General features: G+C 45.4%; 2 protein-coding genes across 7 annotated transcripts in view; one reads left to right on the top strand and one right to left on the bottom strand.

Annotated features, from left to right (window-relative positions):
* Positions 1–12,170, top strand: part of LOC106586878 (formin-1) — a 97,650-nt gene extending 85,480 nt beyond the window's left edge. For all 6 annotated transcript variants that reach the window (XR_006769274.1, XM_045715748.1, XM_045715753.1 and 3 more), the window contains 4 exons: positions 1,201–1,252; positions 5,333–5,482; positions 9,848–9,929; positions 10,084–12,170. Coding sequence is in view for 5 of the 6 variants with exons in the window: in XM_045715748.1 (XP_045571704.1) it covers positions 1,201–1,252; positions 5,333–5,482; positions 9,848–9,929; positions 10,084–10,128 (329 nt within the window). In the remaining variant the exon portion in view is untranslated. The remainder of the gene's footprint in view (positions 1–1,200; positions 1,253–5,332; positions 5,483–9,847; positions 9,930–10,083) is intronic.
* Positions 12,171–13,601: 1,431 nt separating this feature from the next.
* Positions 13,602–16,218, bottom strand: LOC106586810 (gremlin-1-like). The gene is made up of 2 exons (XM_014174527.2): positions 15,990–16,218; positions 13,602–15,422 (listed from the first exon to the last, which is right to left on the bottom strand). The coding sequence occupies exon 2, from the start codon at positions 15,419–15,421 to the stop codon at positions 14,870–14,872; it is 552 nt and encodes a 183-aa protein (XP_014030002.1). The 5' UTR covers position 15,422; positions 15,990–16,218; the 3' UTR covers positions 13,602–14,869.
* Positions 16,219–16,493: the final 275 nt, after the last annotated feature.

The following is a 16,493-nucleotide window of genomic DNA, read 5'->3' as shown; positions in this document are numbered from 1 at the left end:
CCTTAAGTAGTGGTTTCTTTGCAGAAATTCGACCATGAAGGTCTCCTCTGAACAGTTGATGTTGAGATGTGTCTGTTACTTGAACTCTGTGAAACATTTATTTGGGCTGCAATCTGAGGTGCATGTGAATAAATGAACTTATCCTCTGCAGCAGAGGTATCTCTGGGTCTTCCTTTCCTGTGGCGGTCCTCATGAGAGCCAGTTTCATCATAGCGCTTGATGGTTTTTGCGACTGCACTTGAAGAAACTTTAAAAGTTTGTAAAATTTTCTGGATTGACTGACCTTCTTGTCTTAAAGTAATGATGGACTGTTCTTTCCCTTTGCTTATATGTTCTTGACATCATATGGACTTGGTATTTTACCAAATAGGGCTATCTTCTGTTTACCATCCCTAACTTGTCACAACACAACTGATTGGCTCAAACGCATGAATAAGGAAAGAAATTCCACAAATTGACTTTTTACAAGGCACACCTGTTAATTGAAATGCATTCCAGGTGACTACCTCATGCAGCTGGTTGAGATAATGCCAAGACTGTGCAAAGCTGGCATCAAGGCAAAGTGTGGCTACTTTGAAGAATCTAAAATGTAAAATATATATAACATGATTTGTTTAACACTACATGATTCCATATGTGTTATTTCATAGTTCTGATGTCTTCACTATTATTCTACAATGTAGAAAATAGTAAAAATAAAGAAAAAACCTTGAATGAGTAGGTGTGTCCAAACTTTTGACTAGTACTGTATATATATATATATATATATATATATATATACTGCGTGCATTTTATGTATAGGTGGTCCTGGGAATCAAACCCACTAACTATACTGGCGTTGCAAGTGCCATGCTCTACCAACTGACACACAAACATCTTACCTCTTACAATCAATCTCAGTGAAATGCACAGACACCTCTATCACATGCTCTTTCACCCTAGACATGTCAACCTGGTGACCCTCCACTCTGACTCTCATCCCTGCCCCTGGGAGAGGATAGGTCTGTTCCCACAGTGCCTCCACCTGGGCTCCACCCAGTGTGACCCTGTATCAGTATGGAGTCTCATTGTTGTACCTCAGTTTACCTCACATTGGAAATATCTATTCCCACTACTGTATGTACTTTGACCTCAATGCCTCGACGAATACTGCCTCACACATAGGTTTGTTTAATCCATGTTGTTTTTTGTCTTTTCCAGCTCAAAAGGACCACACTGCTGAGGACGACAGGCTCAGTGCAGCACAGAAAAGGTATGCATCGTCTCTATCCATTCTAATATGATAACACAACACGATTTACCTAGATGTCTTAGACCAAACAACATGTCATCTGTGTAACAGAGGAGTTTTTTATTTTCTGACCTGGCTGGTTGCATACCTCTGGAATACTCTAATGTTGGCTTTTATAAGACCTTTCGACATTCAGAAGGGAACCCAGCCAAGTATAATGGATGGTGGATTTCATGAGGGCATGATGGTTATTTAACATGTTTCACATAGCTAACATGGCTTACATCAGATAAAAGTAATGCAGGTCATTTGTAAGGCTGTCTGTAGTAATCAGATACGGATTGTGATAAGACAGAGGCTTCAGTACTGGGGCCTTGCGGTATCCAGGTTCTTCAGTCATGTAGCAGAAAATCCAGGTCATAAGCTGGCCCACTGTAGACTGACCCCAAGACAGGAATGGCTGCCTATGTAGACACACCAAACTCACATACACCTCCCTATACACACACTGCTCCCGCGCCGATACTTTTACATACACATACTGTGCTCACTCCACTCCAGTTGTTGTCAAGCCTTATCTTCCGTGTGTGGTATTGCAAACTTCAAGAGTCACTGTAAGAAGCGGCCCATCTGATTTATGGAGATATGGTCAACTGGCAGACGTTTAACGAGTGTCAGAGCGAAACCATATCTGGAAAATGTCATATCGGAAAAACACACTAGAAAGAGCAAACAAAAAAATATTTTTCCTTGTTTAGATAGAGACCAGAATTGTTTGCTTTAAATCATAACTCTCCCAATTCCAACATAAATCATGAAAAGCACATAAAGGAGAAAGTTTCCAAACGTCCCTGTTTCATGTTTCCATTTCAAGCCAAGAGAAGCACTCAGCTTGGGTATGCATGGGTCTCTCCATCTCTCTCTCTGTCTCCCTCACTCCTCTCACTCGCTCTGTCCCCTCTCCCTCTCCCTCTCTCTTTCCACTATCCCTCTCTCTCTCCCTTTCCCTCTCCTGGTGGTATTGTGATATCTCTGTCTGCGGCTGTGTGACTGACACCAGTGTAATGAAGATGTTGAACTTGGGGATATTGATCAAAAGGGTCCCGCGGCTAAAAGCCCCCAACCTTTAATGAAGTTTGCCTTTAATTTCACCTAAACGAGGCCGGGGGCTGCTTGGCGCTGGGGGGGGGGCTCTCAGGTTCCCAGGGACGCACCTCATAAAAGTGACATGCTGGTGATGAATATGGGCAGTGGGCCGTGGTGTGTGTGTGCTATGGTGTGTGTGTGTGTGTGCTATATTGTGTGTGTGCTGTGTGTTCTTTGGGCCCTGGGTGGGCCCCGACCCTCACATTAGGGCCCGTGTTAATAAGGCTCATAGACATCACCACAGCTAGCTACTGAAACGCTGGGCCAACCCTGAGCCGACCCTGAGCCGACCCTGAGCCGACCCTGAGCCGACCCTGAGCCCAACCCTGGGCCAACCCGTCAAGGAATGGGATTGCGGTTGTTTGTTATGGTCCATGTGGCCTCAAGACAACCACCATCATAGGACTAATTTGGGTTGTAGTGAATTTGGATACTTGGTTGGTAAAAGGACTTTATGGGAAGCTGATATGATACACAGTTTATGACATCAGTTTTGGGGGTTTGTTATGGTTTTCCTGGGCATCCTATGCAGTGAGTAATGAGGTCCTCTCCAGAACACGCAATCCTAATTTGTTCCTTTTATTTTTCAGTTTCCCTGAGGTTTCCTGATACGTCCACAGTTAATGGACCATTACAGTTCCCCTCCCTCATCATGCTCAATTTCATATGACACGACTGCAGCGTGTGTGCTGCTTACATAAGTATGTAGTTACTGGGTGATTCGCTGGAGGGATATTTGAACTGTCCCAACTTCCACTATCCATAGTATATTGAAGATGTCTTATCTCTGTTAAAGAAACAACAGATGATCACAAAAGTGTGTTTACCGTTCTAATCTGTTTTTGTATGGAATGTTTTAGCGGTCCAAATATCCTCTTGATATACCCGGTTGCCCAGGCTTTTTTAACTGACCTATTTTACAGCCGTCAGTGAAGAATGCTGAACATAGGTACAGTAATAAACCGTCTCACGGTAGTTGCGTCATAGCCCTCCAGAAGTACGTGATATGTGTTTTTAGAACTTGGAGTGGGCGGGTGTGTGCGTGTGTGTGTGGTGCATCTTTGTGTTAATGTGTGTGTGTGTGTGTGAGAGAAAGGGAAAGAGCTAAGCTCACCACACTACAGACTGTGTGTGTGTGTGTGTGTGTGTGTGTGTGTGTGTGTGTGTTGTGTGTGTGTTTTTGTTTTTTGTGTGTGTGTGTTGGAAAGAGTATCAAATGTGTGTGTGTGTGTGTGTGTGTGTGTGTGTGTGTGTGTGTGTGTGTGTGTGTATGTGTGTGTGTGTGTGTGAGAGAAAGGGAAAGAGCTAAGCTCACCACACTACAGACTGTGTGTGTGTGTGTGTGTGTGTGTGTGTGTGTGTGTGTGTGTGTGTGTGTGTGTGTGTGTGTGTGTGTGTGTGTGTGTGTGTGTGTGTGTGTGTGTGTGTGTGTGTATGTGTGTGTGAGAGAGAGAAAGGGAAAGAGCTAAGCTCACCACACTACAGACTGTGTGTGTGTGTGTGTGTGTGTGTGTGTGTGTGTGTGTGTGTGTGTGTGTGTGTGTGTGTGTGTGTGTGTGTGTGTGTGGGAAGGATTGTGTGTGTGTGTGTGTGTGTGTGTGTGTGTGTGTGTGTGTGTGTGTGTGTGTGAGAAAGGGAAAGAGCTAAGCTCACCACACTACAGACTGGTGTGTGTGTGTGTGTGTGTGTGTGTGTGTGTGTGTGTGTGTGTGTGTGTGTGTGTGTGTGTGTGTGTGTGAGAAAGGGAAAGAGCTAAGCTCACCACACTACAGACGTGTGTGTGTGTGTGTGTGTGTGTGTGTGTGTGTGTGTGTGTGTGTGTGTGTGTGTGTGTGTGTGTGTGTGTGTGTGTGAGAAAGGGAAAGAGCTAAGCTCACCACACTACAGACTGTGTGTGATTTGTGTGAGCTCTGACACCTGACCCAGGGTCAGGGAAGGAGCCAATACAAAAGCGGCCTAGTTAATCACGCTGGACCGTGCTGGTCGGGTCTACAAAGGCTTCCAGAATTGATGCCCGGCTGTCCTCTCTCTGTTGTGTACCTCCTGGGTTTTGCTGGCCTGGTCTGTTCTGATTGTAGAGCCAGGCAAGGCAAGGATGATATACTGCACGATCGGAGGAGGAGCACATGACAGTTATCTGAGGAATTGTGAGCAGCCGTCTGCCGCGCACATTTCCCCGTCCCCCAACAATCCCCGCCCAACATGTCTTACATTAGCGTCGCAACAGCCACCTACCATCTGGAGGTCAAAACCTCTGTGTCAATCTGGGAACATCCCCTGAATCATGACTCCTCTATATCAAGCGTGTGACAGACAGGCCTAGAAAATGCCTTTAATGTTTGGGTTAGAGAAAACCCCGGAGCAGCAGGCTGCTTTTCAAGCCCTGTGAGCACTGCTGAGAGCCTTGTGAAGAATTTAGATTTGGTTACAATTGAATTAGTCTGAGGATCTGCCATACACAGGGTTGTGGATTCTCTTCTCATAAAGACTGAGAATCTTGAATCTCTTCAAGTAGTACTTCCTTCTATTTGTGGATTTGAAGACCTAATCCACAACATGTTTGAATCAAGCATGTCTCAGTGTGCAGGATGATGAACGTTACGTGTGTGTGTGTGTGTGTGTGTGTGTGTGTGTGTGTGTGTGTGTGTGTGTGTGTGCACGCACGTTCAATATCTGCCAGCACCATGCTGTGTTTTGATGTAACATTTACACATTCCTGTGATCATCTTGCATATTGTCTGCCAATAACCATTGTTCCTGGATCGAAACAACGTGTGTGTGTGTGTGTCAGCCAGATCTTGGCTAGATCCCCTGGCACTGTTCCCCTTCAGGCTGTAGTAGAGGTCAATGTGATAACGGGACCTCCGCTACCGGCTCTCCCCTGTGACCCAGCAGGATGTCCCCTCACTCTATCTCTCTTCCCTCTGTCTTCTTCCCTCTGTTTCTCCCACACAGCTTCCTGGACATGGTGGGCTACTTTGGGCTCAAGCCAAAGTCTGGGGAGAAGGAGGTGGCCCCTGGTTACGTCTTCATGCTCTGGTATGAGTTCTGCAGCGACTTCAAGAACACGTGGAAGCGGGAGTGTAAGAACATCTCCAAGGAGAGGTGAGTGGAATAATCCAGGCCTGCATCAGAGATCATATTAAATCACACAGCTTGTGATGAAGGGGACAGTTCTACAGCTCCTTTCCAACTGTATCTATTTCTAGAACCCTGAGTGTTCTTTTTTTCATGACATAAAAGGGGGATTTTTTTGTGACCGGGTCAAAGTTCATTCTTCACACTTTAAATATGTTGAACAGTACCTTTAGTCGCTCTTTTCTTACCCATCTTTATTAACACGTAGCAGATTGTTGGTGTCCATCTGTCACGTCCTGGCCAGTATATAAGGTTAATTGTTTTGTAGTTTGGTCAGGGCGTGGCAGGGGGTATTTGTTTTATGTGGTTCGGGGTGGTGTGTTTGTGTAAAGGGTGTTTGATTTAGTAATTCCGGGTTTTGGTTTATGTTTAGTTAATTCTATGGTTAGTCTAGGTTGTGTGTTTCTATGTTTGGTTGATTGGGGTTGGGACTCTCAGTTGAAGGCAGGTGTTGTCTATCTGCCTTTGATTGAGAGTCCCATATATTAGGGTGTGTTTGTATGTGTGATTTGTGGGTGATTATTCTGTGTATAGCCTTGTGCCTTACCAGACTGTTTATTTGTCGAGTGTTCGTTTTTTGTGTTTTGTATGTTCATTGTTGAGATTAATTAAAAATCAAGATGAGCATTCACGTACCTGCTGCGTATTGGTCCACATTTTCTGATGACGATTTCGCATTATCGTCAGAAGACGAAGACAGTTGTGACAGAATCACCCACCACCAAAGGACCAAGCAGCAGAGGAAGGAGCAGACGGAGTTCGAGTTGGACTGGCGGGAGAAGTGGACTTGGGAGGAAGTTCTGGACGGGGCCGGACCTTGGCACCAGGCTGGGGATTATCGACGCCCGCAGGGGGAAATTGAGGCAGCCAAGGCAGAGAGGCGGTGGTACGAGGCCAAGTACGCGCTGAAGGAGAAGCACGAGAGGCACCCCCAAGAAATTTTTTGGGGGGGCACACGGGTAATTTGGCTAGGCGTAAGAAGAGCCGGAAGCCAGCTACTCGTGGTTATATGGAGGAGCGTATGGGGTGGAGAGCGCTATGTTTCGCTGAGGAGCGCACTATCTCACCCATACGCACGCACAGTCCGGTGCGCGTTATTCCAGCCCCTCGCAGGTGCCGTGCTAGAGCGGGCATCCAGCCTGGTAGGAGGATGCCTGCGCAGCGCATCTGGTCGCCGGTACGCCTCCGAGGACCAGGCTACCCAACTCCCGCTCTACGCACGGCTACCATCAGGCCCCTGCACAGCCCAGTCTGCCCTGTACGAGCACCCCGCTCGTACAGGGCTACTAGTTCCATCCAGCCAAGGCGGGTTGTGCAGGAGGTAAGATCTAGACCGGCTGTGCGCCTCCATAGCCCTGGGTTTCCAGCTCCTGTCTCTCGTGCGGACCCGGAAGTGCGTCAACCCAGTCCGACTCGTCCTGTTCCCGCTCCCCGCACTAGCCTGGAGGTGCGTGTACATAATCTGGTAAGCCCAGTACCAGCACCACGCACCAGGCTACAAGTGCGTCAACCCAGCCTCGCCAGTCAACAGTCTTCATCAGAGCTGCCCGCCAGTCAACAGTCATCATCAGAGCTGCCCGCCAGTCAACAGTCATCGTCAGAGCTGCCCGCCAGTCAACAGTCATCGTCAGAGCTGCCCGCCAGTCAACAGTCATCGTCAGAGCTGCCCGCCAGTCAACAGTCATCGTCAGAGCTGCCCGCCAGTCAACAGTCATCGTCAGAGCTGCCCGCCAGTCAACAGTCATCGTCAGAGCTGCCCGCCAGTCAACAGTCATCGTCAGAGCTGCCCGCCAGTCAACAGTCATCGTCAGAGCTGCCCGCCAGTCAACAGTCGTCAGAGCTGCCCGCCAGTCAACAGTCGCCAGAGAGGTCAGACTGCGCTGAACTGCCGGAGTGGTCAGACTGCGCTGAACTGCCGGAGTGGCCAGACTGCGCTGAACTGCCGGAGTGGCCAGACTGCGCTGAACTGCCGGAGTGGCCAGACTGCGCTGAACTGCCGGAGTGGCCAGACTGCGCTGAACTGCCGGAGTGGCCAGACTGCCCTGAACTGCCGGAGTGGCCAGACTGCCCTGAACTGCCGGAGTGGCCAGACTGCCCTGAACTGCCGGAGTGGCCAGACTGCCCTGAACTGCCGGAGTGGCCAGACTGCCCTGAACTGCCGGAGTGGCCAGACTGCCCTGAACTGCCGGAGTGGCCAGACTGCCCTGACCAGACTGCCGGAGTGGCCAGCCTGACTGCCCAGACTGTCCCGAATTGCCAGACTGCCCAGACTGTCCCGAATTGCCAGACTGCCCAGACTGTCCCGAATTGCCAGACTGCCCAGACTGTCCCGAATTGCCAGACTGCCCAGACTGTCCCGAATTGCCAGACTGCCCAGACTGTCCCGAATTGCCAGACTGCCCAGACTGTCCCGAATTGCCAGACTGCCCAGACTGTCCCGAATTGCCAGACTGCCCAGACTGTCCCGAATTGCCAGACTGCCCAGACTCTCCCGAATTGCCAGACTGCCCCGACTGCCCCCGGCGATGCCAGACTGGTCCGACTGCCCCTCGGCGATGCCAGAGTGGCCCGACAGCCTGGAACGGCCGGAGCCAGAGCCACCTCCAGAAATAGGTGGGTTGGGGAGGGGGTGTAGCACAGTGCCGTCGTTGACGGCAGCCACCCTCCCTTCCCTCCCTTTAGAAAAGGGGACTTTTGTTGGTGTTGCTTGGGGTTATTTTTTTGTTAAGGTGCTTCTGGGGTAGCACCTTTAAGGGGGTACTGTCACGTCCTGGCCAGTATATAAGGTTAATTGTTTTGTAGTTTGGTCAGGGCGTGGCAGGGGGTATTTGTTTTATGTGGTTCGGGGTGGTGTGTTTGTGTAAAGGGTGTTTGATTTAGTAATTCCGGGTTTTGGTTTATGTTTAGTTAATTCTATGGTTAGTCTAGGTTGTGTGTTTCTATGTTTGGTTGATTGGGGTTGGGACTCTCAGTTGAAGGCAGGTGTTGTCTATCTGCCTTTGATTGAGAGTCCCATATATTAGGGTGTGTTTGTATGTGTGATTTGTGGGTGATTATTCTGTGTATAGCCTTGTGCCTTACCAGACTGTTTATTTGTCGAGTGTTCGTTTTTTGTGTTTTGTATGTTCATTGTTGAGATTAATTAAAAATCAAGATGAGCATTCACGTACCTGCTGCGTATTGGTCCACATTTTCTGATGACGATTTCGCATTATCGTCAGAAGACGAAGACAGTTGTGACACCATCACATTTATGTGTGGTACAAAACACCCCAACAGGGCATTATAAATTCTGTAGACAGTGTGGAGTGGAGATGCTTTTACCAGTTCTTATTAAAGCACAGGGGCATCAAAGAGAAGGTAGGCAGGCCGGGACCAGGGCCTGGTACAGAGTCAAAGCCTGGGGCTGGATTTACAGTGTTTCATCTGACCCGAGGCGTGGTGTCGGATGGGAGTCCAACTGCTGGACAGCAGCTCTCCTGGAGTCCTCCTGGCTTTACTGGCAGGGGACAGAGGCTTGTTAAAGACTGTGTGTTCTGGGAGGACTGTTAAACATGGTCATGATCTGACCAGTCCACAGGGCTTCAGGCTTACTGCACATGGAGACATGCAGCACTGCACATGGAGACATGCACACATACAGTCACCATACATACAGTAAAGCAGGGCAGCAATCTTTGAACTGGTGAGTTATGGAGAGAGGTAATGCTCTCCCAGCCATTCCATGGATCCATGTGCTCTCTTAATTGTTTAGTAGGCAATCATGTCCCGTATTACACAGCTGATTGTGCTTATGTACAATGAACTTTATTTTAAATACGGTTTGCACACCTATAAAACCCACGTGTTTTTAAGTCTAGCTCATTATCTCATCGACCCACTGTCATTCTCCCTGCTTTAACCGGTGGGCTTCACTACCTGCTCACTCCAGAAGGCTCAACAGAACAGAGTGGGGCTGTGAGGGAGGATGAGGACTCTCTGTGCCATGCTTCCGTACAGTGTTCCCGGTAAAATATAACATGTTGCGGCGGTGCTTCGCTGTGCCACATACAATAGTGCCCAGGGGGATACATACTGTGGTGTGTACATGCTGCTATTACAGTACAAATAACTTCTGGAGGGACTGAGGCCGTTGTTAGCTAACTAACTCAAGTACGCCAATGTTACTAACAGACATCAAGAGGTTTTCTGTCTTAGACATGACTGTGTTGTGCCACATGGTCAGATATGTGGCACAATGTACAAATTTGAGGGAGCTGTTATGGTTTATGTACTATTATCAAAGGTTATTTAAACCTGGATAGATAGAGACATGTTTCCTCTTTCTTCCAGGCTGAAGGAAGCGCAGGAGAACATGAAAAAGATCACTGCTGAGAACAGGGTGGAAACCAAGAAGATCAATGCCAACAGTCTGGTAAGAACTGGACTCCCTTCAACCTCCCTCAAATATTTTGATCAGTAACATGGTCGCTATTACCTTGGCTACTAACACAGTCGATCATGGTGGATCATATCATATAACACAATGCTATAAATCTCAGCTATCCCTTTTTCTCCTCTGTCAATAGAAAGAGAGACTGCGTCTGAAGGAAGCCAGCGTGTCCTCCAACTGAAGAGGATGACCAATGAAGGACAGAGTGGAGAGTGGAAGTGGAGAGAGATGGCAGATGGGGAACATCTGCTGGCTTCACCACTTCTCGCCTTCACCACCTGCCTCTTACCCAACATCATACCTCATATAGCCCTCCGTGCCCCCACGCTGTGGACCTCTCTACTACGGCCCCATTCTACCATCCCTACTGACTGGACCATCTCCACCACTCTCCATGGGGCACCCCTCTTTCACCTCAACCTCGTCCCCAGATGAGAGGCACCTTGTGTGGCTTCCATCACTGTGTATCCCTAGGACCACCATCCAGACCAACACTTACACCATGGGAAATAGGAACCTGTCTGCCTGACACCCTGCTGTAGATATGCCGGCTGCTAAGTCTATGTAGGCTGCTAAGTCTACACAGAGGGTCCATGGCTGACTAAACAGCTTACATGATGATAATCACAGGGGTCAAAAGTCAACCTCATTCATCCAGACTGGTGTGACCTCTGAATGGCCAGCCTGTAGAGCCTGCTCTGAGGGGTGCTGGAGGTCAGGATAATGAGCACTGCAGCTGACATATCTACAATGCTGACCCCTGACCTCTAGGCTTCCTAGGCCTGCTGGAGCTGAGGACCTACATTCGTTCCTCAGTCTGGGTTTCTTTAAGGACAGCATCACACATCCTGATGACATAATCCAATGCATTGTAGCTAGGTTATAAAAATACAATAAATACATAAAAAATAAAGAGGAGGCCTCATTGTTGTTGGGCTATGTTAACAGATATGGCTACCAGGTGATGTTCACTCAGAGAAACTATTACGATTGAATGAGTAAGACATTCAGGAGTTGTTATTCTAACAATGATTCAGAATATGAAAGCAATATACAATACTATCATGTAAAGAATAGCTATTCATCTGCTGTGGCCCATTTTTGAAGTGTGTCTTGTAAATGCATTTCATATGGTGTTTGTTTTCATATGAGCAGAGACAGAAACGTTTGACCCGATGTTGTATTACGAAGAGAATCAGTAGTCTTTATTGGACTGAGAGTCCTGTTGAAGGCATAGCAATGTGGGTCCTGGTCAGAAGGTGGAACCTGGATGTAACGGTGTTAACTTCCTCACTGCACCAGACTGACCCCTCCTGGGTGACAGCCAGAGAATGCCAGACCTTGGCAGCAATGCCTTGCTCTCATCCACCGAGTCAGACGTCACGCTCTGAGATGAACAAACAACCCTGCTATAAGCTACGCTGAGAAAAGCAACAGGTCTTCTGAGTAGGGCTGCCCTGACACATTTTTTAAGTGTATATGATAGAATCGTTAGTTGTTCCCAATGAATGTCGTTGATGACATATGTATGTCACAATTCTAAGCACTTTCCTTCTTGCATCAGCTGTATTTAGTAGCTAAACTACATCCCTGTTATTGTCAGAATGGTACTTAATCTGTATTGCACTTTACACCTCAGTTTAAACTCCTATGCAATTCTATGGCTTGCGTGCTATGATAACATTTATGAATTAATGTTGCAATAAAAATTGCATCATCCATTTAGAGTTTTTAGAGGAAACTAGATTATATTTATTTAACAAAATATTTGTCATTTAACTCTGGAAGATTTAAACATTGTCTTGGAAAACTATAAATGATAGGAGAAACTATAAATGATATGAAAGATGTATTTTATGCCAAAACATTAGCTGTTTTCTCTTTGAGGCTGTATTTTTGTGTTTTATTTTATTCCTACCCTTAGCTTGAGGAGGATACACGAATGGCTCAGTAGTCAGGTGAAAGATGTGTTTAGTTTCATATGGATGTGACATATTATGTAGAGCCTTATTCATTTACCCCAAATGATCTTGTTTCATACCTGATCTAAACTGATAGGGAGAGTATAATTTGGCTAAATATATTGCCTTTTGATTTATTTAAATCAAGAACATTTGTACATTGTTTAAAAATAGAAACGATTACTCATATCAAGCCATGTGTATACTTTACCCCTGTCAGAACCTATTGAGTGTAAAAAATAACATCGTTGTTTCATAATCATTGAATGTGCCATTATTTTGCATGAAGACATTTCATGATCTTACAATTGCAAATTGTCTGTTTACTTTACATTTTTTCAAAACCAAATTAGTAGGCTAGAAGTTAAATATTATGAAGGCCTATCTATAATGTATATTGGTTAATTTAGTTATAGGCCGATATGTTTCCACGTTTTTTAGATGTTTATCGTAAAATAAATAATTTGCGCGAGGTCAAAGTAATAGATGACAAACATCACACACATCACAACATTTCAGTAACCAAAGTCTTAACTGGAGTCTATAGATGAGGAACTTTGCAGCTATGGAAATGAACGTTTAAGCATCCTTTTAAATTGTTTCTCTACTTTCAGCACTCCCTAATAGGCTTAACATTCAGGCTCAGTAATGATGCAGTAACTAAATAAAGGTGAAAATATGTTCATGACAATGACTCAAGTAGCCAAATTGTTTCATTAATACATATTATTAATTTATGCGCAATTATTTATTAAATTGCACCTGTTGCTCTCAAAATGCATCTGTTCATTATGAGTGAATAATTGAAACATGTTAGAAAACACGATAATAATGGGAGAAAGTAGACCTAAGTTAAATGGATAGAAATGGATAGAAACAATACATTTCCCTGAAAACCTGACTTGTGTATTTGCCTACAATTGGCCGCAAAGTTGATTATTTTGCACTACATTAAGTACAGTGAAGGCATGGCAAGGCTAAATCGAAGAAAAGCGAGGCAACTGACATGTTCTTAGTCTAAAATCTTGCATTTCCATGCGGATGTATTTTTTACGCATGGGGCGGCAAATTCACATTTGCCAAATGCGCACTTGGCTTAAACAACTGGACAATAAAGATTTGATGAAGAAAACTCGGTATCACATTTTTATCGAAGGGCTATTGATTGGTTGATGTATTTATTTTTAGAGAACCGTGTAGAGAACCGTCTACAGTACACCGTCTGAACAAAAAATAGTAACGCAGCAATGGTTTTACAAATGCGTCATAGCCCGGTTTAGCGTCAGATTGTCCACAGAAAGACATGGGCCTGTGGCTGTGAGCCGAGGTAGAGGCTATTGTAAACTCTGATAACATCGTTTCAATGGGGTTCTTGAAAAGGTTGTTGTGCCTGACATGTAATTGCGTTTCTTGTAGTCTTTCCTCATAAATTATATTCGTTTTACGACGAAATGTAAGCTGTCCACGGGTCTAAGGAACGTATAAAAGTCCCAGCAAGAGGTTGGCATCAAGCAAGAAGAAAATAACCCCATCGCTGGAGAAGATGCTTTTATTTGGAGTTTCGGGTTAACCTGATGCATAAAATGTTCTGTATGAAATCGGGAGTCTTTGCAGTTTGGGTGTGGGTTAAGTTACTGCAACTTTCAGACAAAGAATGTGAGCAAAAAAACAAGCACGTTCAGTGAACACTGCATCAATGTCAATAACTGTTTATTTTGTTTTGTGGATCACTTGCTTTGATATAATTATCAAACCGGCTGCATATACAATTGGTGAATGAATAACATTTTAAAACTAAAAGAAACGCTTCCATCTATAGCATTATAAACATTAAGAACACCTTCCTAATATTGACCCCCCCCCCCCCCCCCCTCCAATTCTTCCCACAGTTGTGTCAAGTTGGCTGGATGTCCTTTGGGTGGTGGACCATTCTTGATACACACAGGAAACTGTTGAGCTTGAAAAACCCAGCAGCTTTGCAGTTCTTGAAACAAACGGTGCCCCTGGCACCTACATACCCCGTTCAAAGGCACCTAAATAGTTTGTGAATGGCACACAAACACAATTGTCTCAAGGCTTAAAAATCCTTATTTAACCTGTCTCCTCCCCTTCATCTACACTGATTGAAGTTGATTTAACAAGTGACAAGTGACTTTCACCTGGATTCACCTGGTCAGTCTATGTCCTGGAAAGAGCAGGTGTTCTTAATGTTTAATACATTCAGTGAACATCGACCATTTTTATTTAAATGTCAAACTAATACAAACATTTTGTTTGTTTCGATTTATAGCGTCGAACATAGGTATAGGCCTAGCATACTTTACAAAAGCTCTCTTTTCTCCACTAGGCTATACTGAACATTGGAGTCACAAATCAGTGGAGCATTCTTGCCACATTTAAATAGTCGTCACTTATCTTCAAATTCCACATAGTGGAAACTAGTCTTCAACCATTATTTAAATGCATTGTCCGTCATATTCCCCTCCATTGAAATTTGTTGTGATTGCCTAAGGATGTTTCTGTCCAAAAGAGTGTAAACATCCTCTGTGAAATGGTTCTGCAGTCCTATTTGCGGAGGTTGGAAAAGCCATGCGCTTGGTTACAAGTCAATCGGCAGCTTGTTGTGTTCATTCCATGTTATTATACCATGCAATGTTGCTTGCAACAGGCTGCTATTGCAATTTGATTAATACAACATTTGACACATAAAAGTATATGGTACAGCAGGCTTTGTTTACAAAATAGCATGCCCACGTATAGGCTTATCTACACAAGCCTATAACACGGGATGCACATGTTTGTAATTTATTACTTTCCTTGCAGATTGAACATTTTCCCATATTTGGAAGAGGGAAATATGCTCCCAGTCAGTCATATGGGTTTTTTCGTTAATGTGAGCAATCCAATAGCGGTTTGATGAGCAGACTTATTGATTGCATCCCGGTCAATCACACCACAGGGCTAGTCCAATTCTATGGATATGCAGCGGCACTGCTTTACGCGCTGGATGCGCTTCTTCTTGGTGGGCGGCTGCTGGTCCGGGCAGTTCAAAGTGTAGGTCATGGTTGTAAATCGTTTCGGCTTGCAGAATGAACAAGACTGGAAGGCTCCCTCTTCCCTGCGGACATGTCTGGGGATGTAAAAAGAATTACACTGTCCGTAGCAGAACCTGTTAATGATGGTGCGGCTGATGCAGCCCTCCTCGTGGATGGTCTGTTTGAGTGGCTGGGTCTTGCACCAGTCGCGTTTCAGATAGCGGCGCTCCGTGACATGCAACGCTTCTTGGCTGGACTCCAGCACCTCCTCAGCCGGTGCAGCAGAGCTCTTTCCCCGCCCTCGGGAACCAGAGCCCGCCTGCGGTGTCTGTGGTTGCTGCTCCGATTCGTTTGGGTTGTTTTTGTCAGGATGAGGGATGGCGCCTTGGGAGCCCCTGATCCTTTTGGAATCCACTGGAGATGACAGCAGCCCAAGGACGAAAACCATGCCACAGAGGATACGCGCCGATCTGGCCATCCTTGAAGAGGAAAGATACGTGAAGGTTGAATCATCATCCATAGCCTAGCATTCTAATATTTGTTGTAAACGACAACCCAGATTTACGCTGCGTAATTAATGCATGGGCTTTCCCGTCTGTTTTGGCCTCACGAAACATTACACACAACTTGCGATTTAAGAGGAATAGAAACATTAAACATTGCCTTTAAAGAACATATTTATTTTCTTGTTTTTATATTCACAATATAGTCCACATTACCCAACTCAATCGTCAAACCAGAAAGAAGATAAAAGCTATCAGAATACAAATGTATATTTTATGGATTTTGCGGTATAGTCAAGTTATAGGGCGAAAGCCATTGAGTAAAACCGAATAAAGAAAAACAATCTGTATGCATGAGAGTAATCATTTAATTTCACATTTATATTTACAATAGTCTACAATAATCACTGAGACATGTATTCTAACTACAGAATAGGTATACATACATCCACGTGTGACATGATAAGGAACCTAATTCGATAACATGCCCAAGTTTTACGCACATACTTTCAGATGTTAAGCGTTGAACTTCACTTCACTCACCTGTCAAAAGCTCCAAGTAGCCGCAAATGAAATTATCTGTGGTGGGTGTTTTTATGAAATCTCCCGAGGCAATAGGCAGCTAATGGTGGAGACTGTAGGACTGCAGACGGGGCGCGCGTTGGTGGGAGTCTGGAGTCGTTAACGATTCCATAGAAAGCGGCTGGAGTTTCAATACAAAATGCTGCAGCGCCGGACTGTCTCCTTTTTAAATGTCTGCCAGCTGAGATGTGCACAACAGATCCCTCAACATTATTGGCTAAGCATGATGCAAGGAAAATCAAAACTATCCGCCCCCTCAACACTTCCCCGAATCCACTTTAAGAAAACAGACAACCAAGGAATATCATGGGGGAGGGGGTGCAGGAGAACTTTGGCACGAATTTCATGGAAACCATGCAGACTTCAGTGCTGAACTGGGCACACATTTGGGAATGTAATGCATGTCATAAATATAAAGTAAGTCTAGCCTATTTTACTCATCTGCATGTTATCTCTAATATCTCA

Source organism: Salmo salar, chromosome ssa01 (genome assembly GCF_905237065.1).
Source record: "Salmo salar chromosome ssa01, Ssal_v3.1, whole genome shotgun sequence".
Classification (NCBI taxonomy): domain Eukaryota; kingdom Metazoa; phylum Chordata; class Actinopteri; order Salmoniformes; family Salmonidae; genus Salmo; species Salmo salar.
The sequence above is the reverse complement of the archived record's forward strand: the minus strand, read 5'-3'. Positions and strand labels throughout refer to the sequence as shown.

What these genes read in the sequence shown, in the direction of transcription:
- LOC106586810 (XM_014174527.2), bottom strand. Translation starts at nt 15,421, where the DNA reads ATGGCCAGATCGGCGCGTATCCTCTGTGGCATGGTTTTCGTCCTTGGG.